Consider the following 7,641-nt stretch of genomic DNA (forward strand, 5'->3'; position numbering starts at 1 on the left):
GGTTACCTAGGGTGGTGGTGGAATCTCCATCTTTAGAGGTTTTTAAGCTGTGGCTTGACAAAACCCTGGCTGGGATTATTTAGGTGAGGTTAGTCCTGCTCTGAGCAGGGGGTTGGACTAGATACCTCCTGAGGTCTCTTCCAACTCTATGATTCTATGATTCTAGTGTGGGTAGAGTCAATGTGAAGCAACAAACAGAAAAAGTAACCAGCCTGGTTAAGAGCTCTTTTTGTTTAGAATATCACCAGGTTCAGACGTCAATGGGATTCAGGGTCTGTTACCATCCAGCGTTTAGAGTCTGTTGTAATAACTGGGCCTACAAATTGACCCTAATTGTAAACTCAACTGTAAAAAGCAGGTAAAAGTTCAAAAGAGGTCCCAGTAACCTATTGTAACAAACATTGATGGGGGAAAAAATACAAAAGGGAGACAAAAAAACTTAGTCGAAACAAAAAGGGTCTATTGTCTATTGTTCGAGGCTTGTGATGAAATCATGGCTGGTAAAAACAGAAGATGTGGAACTGGAAATTAATAAACCAGAATGGGTGTGTTGGACTTTAGGCCGAATTAATCGACAAAATAATGAGGGGTGGGCTATTCTTCAAGAAAGAGACTTTGGGGAAAAAATCAAAGAGACAGAAAATATTGGAGCGAGTTTCCACGGCTGCCATGGTCACCTGGGACCCCAGGACTTCTTTGTCCTAGTCCTGAGGGATGTTCTTATCAGACCAGAGGACATCGCCACCCCTACCAGCTCCAGCTCGATCCTGAGGTCAAACAGGACCAGATTTTAACAACAGGACCAGCAGCCTCTTTAGCGCCTCTCATCTAACTTCTCTTTTACCCCAAAGGAGAGTTATTACCATCTTTGATACCATCTAAGAAACTGTGAGGTGAGGGGTTTTGCCTTCTAAAAATTCTCACCAGCAAAAGGGAAAGGGAACAAGGGGTGTTGTTAAATGTCCGGGCAATTGGAGTGGCCATTGTCTCTCAAACTCTCTATGGGCACAGGTATCGGTCATTCCTGTGTGTCTGCCTAGAGTAAACCGCCTTTTCCCACCCCCTGGTTAACTATGCACCATAGAGGGGAAACTGAGGCATGCACACCATTCATCCAAAACATTCTGAAAAATGCCTGCTCTGTCACAAGCGCACACATGCACGTATGCACACAGAGCCCCTCTATCCTTCTGTCCCAGTCCTTGGCTCCCCCCAACACCTCTGCCAATGTTCTCTAGTCCTGACCTGCAGCCCCCTGCTATCCCAGCCCTGGGCTCTCTTCACAGTCCTATAATACCTCTCCTCTTCCTGACCCCAAACTACTTCTCAGCTCTGCCAATACACCTCAATACTGAACTACAACCCCTCTGTCCTGACTGCCCTGCCTCAAACACACAATGCTGACAGATCCTCTGGATCCTGACCCTGTGCTAATCACCTTTCTCCCTGCCCCTCTGACCGCCCCCTCCCCACACAGAGCTCTCTCAATACACCACAACTGGGACCTGCAGCTCCCCTCTCCCTGGTATTCCAGCCCTGGGTGTGCCTACATGCAGCCCTGACAGCGTACTAGTCTGCCACATCAGCCTAGGGGGGTACGTCTACATTGCCTTTTAACAGCTGTGGCAACAGGTCTCAGCTCCTGGTCTCAGCATATCTATTGTTATTACTGTTATTATAGCACATAAAGGCCCCACCCAAGATCAGGGATCTATACATAGTACAGAAATAAAGTAAGAGAACCCACCCTCCACCAAAGGGCTTACAACCTAAATAAAGAAGATGGACAAAGTGTGGGAGTGGAAACTGAAGTTCACACAGCAGGTCCGTGGCAGAGCCAGGAACAGAACCCAGGGCTCCCTGCTCACATTTTAGGAGAAGGGAAAAGTTTCAAACAGGATGGTAACCTGGAATGAAAATTAACCAGCATGTTTACGTGATTGCTATGGCAACTGCAGGTCCCAATGAATACCAGGGTCCCATTGTGCTCTGTACTGTAGGAACACACAGTGGGAAACAATCCATACCCCCAGAGAATAGCTGGAGACATAGACCAACTGTGGGAGACCTAGAGAAGTTAACTGTGCTCTTGTGAGTATGATGGAGTCATTTAAACACAGGAGAAGTGATGGGGAAAGTCATGGATTCTTAGATTTGTGGGCCAGAAGGGACCGTTAGATAATCCTGTATATCACAGGCCGTTAAACGTCACCCAGATGCCCCTGTAATGAGATTTCAATTAGGCTAAAACTTTACAAGCCTCAGAAGATTGAGATGCTTCTCATGGTACCCAGGGCTCTGAGGCACCTCGCTACCACCTGACCCAAGCATGAAGAAGACTGTCTGTCCCCACCATGGGTCAACTCCTCGATTGCACTGGCTGGGGGCACCACAAGCACTGCCCAATCAGCGTACGTGGGCTCCACTGTCCCTCTGCAAGTTCGCAAAAGACACACTCCAGCCCTAGAGTCATCTGAGCAACCCCCTGGTGGACCGGGCACCCGCGATATTCACATTCCTAGTTACAGCTTAGATCAAGCGCTCATTGTAACACGCAGCACTGAGATATGTTTATAGTGAACGCAAGTGAAAGTTTATTTAACAAAGTGCACAGGTGTGAGAGATTTCAAGAAGATCTATTGGAAACAAAGAGTAATATATGAAATAAAATCATACCACATATTCTCGAACCTAGACTTACTTCACAAGATCCCCTTATCCGTAATAGAGCATTGCTCTCCAGTGCTAATCAATCAGGCAGGCTGTGATCCCTTTTCCATGGACAAACCACGCTGCCCACTTGTTCTCTCGGTGAAGGATTCCATGTGTCTCCTTGCATTTTCCTCCTGTGCCAGACTAATTCTTTGATCTTAGTCATAAACAGGACACCCTCCTTCTGTGTGTCCCTTCCTGCAGACTGTGTGATCCATTGCTCATTTCTTGGTCTTCATCAGCTGGGAGCCCCGTTTTCAATTAGACTTGAGCTGTGAGGCACATAATACACAATGACCAGATGTAAAGGCCAAGTGGCCACTACCCCCTGCTTGAAAAGAACCTATCCAAGATATGTCACTTCCTGCTGCTCTGCCTTTAGCTTCAAGGCTTTAAGAACATAATTTCCAGTATAAATACATAACTTCTCAGTTTTCTGGCCCTCTTTTGAGCTCTCTCCATTATTTCTACTTCCCTCCTAAAGTGTGGGCATAAGAACATAAGAACGGCCACACTGGGTCAGACCAATGGTCCATCTAGCCCAGTATCCTGTCTTCCAACAGTGGCTAATGCCAGGTGCTTCAGAGGGAATGAACAGGTAATCATCGAGTGATCCATCACCTGTCAGCCACTCCCAGTTTCTGGCAAACAAATGTTGGGGACACTTCAGAGAATGGGTTTGCATCCCTGACCATTCTGGCTAATAGCCACTGATGGAGCTATCGTCCATGAACTTATCTAGTTCTTTTTTGAACATTGTTATAGTTTCGTCCTTCTCAACATCCTCTGGCAAGGAGTTCCACAGGTTGACTGCGCGTTGGGTGAGGTACTTCTTTCTGTTTCTTTTAAACCTGCTGCCTATTAATTTCATTTGGTGACCCTTGGTTTTCATGTTGTGTGAAGGAATAAATAATGTAGGAGAGTAAAGAGTTAAAAGCTGGACAAATGGTCAGGCCGAAGTTACAGGGAGCGGGGTCAAGGCACGGGCAAACCTTGTTTCTGCTAATTGGTATGAATTCTAGTTAGAGTCTGTTATCTCCTTCTCCTCCATTCCTGCCTTTCTGCGCAGGGGACGAGACTGAGGATAACTATCGCCACTCCTGCACAAGGCCTTTAGTGGGAACAGAGCGTTATCTTCTTTCCCTACCTTGCATGTTGTATATTTTAAAGAATGTTAGTAGGTTTCCAGGTAATGTGCCTGCGCTCTGTGCAATAATCCTGTAAACAACAAACAGGGGCAGGTATAATTATATTCATCATGTACTTGTTAATATTTATTTTATAGATGTCAATGTAACCAAATAAGGGTCTATGGGGAGTTGCAGGAAATGTATACATTTACATTTACATGCTGGTATGGATAAAAGAATTGTAAAGTAACCCCCTCGTTGCTCACTCGCGGTGTCGAGGTGGAACGAGCAGGCAATAAAGGGTTCCGTCTCCCCAATCCACCCCCGGGACAACCTGTTTGGCTATTTCTAACAAATAACATTTCCTTATTCACTTTCTCCACAACAGTCAAGATTTTATAGACCTTTATCATATCCCCTCTTAGTCATCTCTTTTCCAACCTGAACGTCCCAATTTTTTAAATCTCTCCTCGTATGAAAGCTGTTCCCTACCCCTAATCATTTTGTTGCCCTTTTCCAATTCTAATATATCTTTTTTGAGATGGGGTGACTAGATCTGTATACAGCATTCAAGATGTGGGCGTACCATGTATTTCTAGAGAGGCATTATGATATTTTCTGTCTTATTATCTGTCCCTTTCCTCATGTTCCCTAACATTTTGTTAGCTTTTTTGACTGCCATTGCATATTGAGTGGATGTTTTCAGAGAACTATCCACAGTGACTCCAAGATCTCTTTCTTGAGTCTCAAGAGCTAATTTAGACCCCATCATTTTGTATGTATAGTTGGGATTAGGTTTTCAATGTGCATTACTTTGCATTTATCAACATTGAATTTCAGCTGCCATTTTCTTGCCCGCACACCCAATTTTATGAGATCTCTTTGTAACTCTTCACAGTTTGCTTTGGACTTAACTATCTTGAATAATTTTGCATTGTCTGCAAACGTTGCCACTTCACTGTATACCCCTTTTTCCAGATCATGTATGAATACATTGAACAGTACTGGTCCCAGTACAGACCCCTGGGGGACACCACTATTTACATCTCGCCATTCTGAAAATTGAACATTTATTCCTATCCTTTGTTTCCTATCTTTTAAGCAGTTACTGATCCAGGAGAGGACCTTCCCTCTTATCCCATGACAGCTTACTTTGCTTAGGACCCTTTGGTGAGGGACCTTGTCAAAGGCTTTCTGAAAGTCTAAGTACACTGTATCCACTGTTTCACCTTTGTCCATATGTTTTTTGATCCCCTTAAAGAATTCTAATGGATTGGTGAGCCATGTTTTCCTTTACAAAAGCTGTGTTGACTCTTCCTCAAGGTATTGTGTTCATCTATGTGTCTGATCATTCTGTTCTTTATTATGTAGCTTCAACCAATTTGCCTAGCATTGAAGTTAGGCTTACCGGCCTGCAATTGCCAGGATCACCTCTGGAGCCTTTTTAAAAAATTGGTGTCACATTAGCTTTCTCCAGTCATCTGGTACGGGAGCTGATTTAAGTGATCGGTTACATACCACAGTTAGTAGTTCTTCAGTTTCACATTTGAGTTCCTTCAGAACCCTTGGGTGAATACCATCTGCTCCTGGGGACTTATTGCTATTTAATTTATCAATTTATTCCAAAACCTTTTCTAATGGCACTTCAATCTGGGACAGTTCCTCGGATTTGTTACCTAAAAAAAATGGCTCACGTCACATCCTCTGTAGTGAAGACGGATGTGAAGAATTCATTTAGCCTTGTCTTTCCAAATTGGACACAATATTCCAGTAGCAGTCTCAGTATGCTATGTACAGAGGCAAGATCACATCCACACATGATATTCCACTTTGTATACACCCAAGGATCACATTAGCCCTTTTTGCCAAAGCATCACAATGGAAGCTCATGTTGAGGCAATTTCCTATGATAATCCCTAAAGCATTCTCTGAGTCACTGATTTCTAAAAAAACATCTCCCAACTTTTGCATTCTTTGTTCCCAGATGTGTTACAGGGATATCCAACTAATCATCAACAGTAAAAAAAAAAAAATTATTCTATTTGAAAAGTAAATACAACTGCAGGAACTTTCAAGAACAATCTTTTTAGTGCACAAATACTATACTAATAAGTACGATAGATAGATAGATAGATAGATAGATAATGTTATTGCCTTTGAAATAGCCCAAGTCGTCTTATCAGTTTCCTGAGAGCCTCTCTGACCTCTTTGTTTCTCAGAGAATATATGATAGGGTTGAGTGCTGGAGTTATAACTGAATATAGGACAGTGATCACTTTGTCTCTGTCTGGCGAGTAGGGCGAGGAGGGGTGTACATAGGTATAAATGGCTGTGGAGTAGTACAAGCTGACCACTATGAGGTGGGAGGAGCAGGTGGAGAAGGCTTTTTTCTTGCCTTCTGGGGAGTGAATCTTCAGGATAGTTCTCAGGATGAAGTAATAGGACATTAGAGTTATCGCACAGCCCCCTATCCCAAAGATTGTGTCAGACAAAGAAGCCAGAGCTTCATTGAGGCTGGTGTCTGAGGAGGAAAGTCTTAGCACTGGTGGCAATTCACAGAAGAAATGGTTGATGATGGTTGAGCAGCGGAAAGACAGCTGGAGCACAAGTCCTGTATGGACTGCGGAATTGGTCACCCCAGCTATCCATACGCCAGCGATTAACCCAACACAAACCTCTCTCCTCATGATGAGGGTGTAATGCAAAGGGTGGCAGATAGCAGCGTAACGGTCAAAAGCCATAGCAGCAAGGACCAGAGCCTCACTTCCCAGAGTCCAAGTGAAGAGACAGATCTGCGCAATGCAACCCAAGAAGGAAATGGTCTTCCTGTGCTCCAGAAGATTGAGCAGCATTTTGGGGACGGACACTGAGATGGATAAAATATTTATCAAGGACAAGTTGATGAGCAAAAAATACATAGGAGTGTGGAGGCTGCCGTTGGCAGTAACTGTGAGGATAATGAGGATGTTTCCAGCTAGGGCTGCCATGTAGATGAAGATGAATACCACAAAGAGGAACATCTGGTGTTCAGGGCGGCTGGACAGACCCACCAAGTAGAATTCTGTGACAGACGATTGGTTCTTCATTCCTGAATCTCCACTGCTCCGCTTCTGTCAACATAAATCAACTCACTCGGTCAGATATTCAGCTGATGCAAAGGAGTGTAGCTCTAATGAAACTCAGAAGGGGAAGGAAAAGCCGTTGATTCGCACTCGCTGTTGATCTGGTCAATTGACTCCAATGAAGCTATGTCAGTTTACACCAGTGGGGGTTCTGGCTAATTGATTTCAATACCGTACACCGATTCATAACAGCTGGGCAGCTGGCCCATTGACTTTGAAGGACCCAGCCTAAATCAAAAGTAACTCCCGTGAAATTAATGGAGTTTCACTAGTGTGAAGTCAGCAGAGGGGAGATAAGAACGAGGCACATCACATCACAAATTTAAAAAGTAGCCACATGACCAGGGAGGGACTAGAGCGAGTTACAAGTAGCACTTTGTGGGACCGCTGGGAACATCGAGTCTGATCTCTTGTATATCACAGGCCACAGAATGTCCCCAAAATATTTCATTAAGCAAAACTTTTAGGGGAAAAAAGTCTTGATTTAAAAATTACCAGTGATGGAAAATCCACTCTGACTCTGGGTAAATTGTTCCTGTGTTTATCACCATCACTGTCAAAAAATTGCACCTTTTTTTCTTAGTTTTAAACCAGTGATTTCCATCCACTTCAGTGTGGAGTAATTCATGCTTCATGCCACGGTGAGTGAGAGGAATAGCAGGGCCCATGCCACTGAG

At 44.1% G+C, this 7,641-nt stretch overlaps 1 protein-coding gene across 1 annotated transcript; it reads right to left on the minus strand.

Moving 5' to 3' along the window:
• Nucleotides 1-5,989: 5,989 nt before the first annotated feature.
• On the minus strand, nt 5,990-6,928 carry LOC137153321 (olfactory receptor 13A1-like). Its single transcript, XM_067548516.1, has one exon. It carries the CDS (start codon nt 6,926-6,928, stop codon nt 5,990-5,992), a length of 939 nt encoding a protein of 312 aa, XP_067404617.1.
• Nucleotides 6,929-7,641: the final 713 nt, after the last annotated feature.

The sequence above is a fragment of the Emydura macquarii genome, unplaced genomic scaffold (assembly GCF_026122565.2).
Source record: "Emydura macquarii macquarii isolate MOO-44397 ecotype Brisbane River unplaced genomic scaffold, CSIRO-AGI_Emac_v2 contig_227, whole genome shotgun sequence".
Taxonomy (NCBI): domain Eukaryota; kingdom Metazoa; phylum Chordata; order Testudines; family Chelidae; genus Emydura; species Emydura macquarii.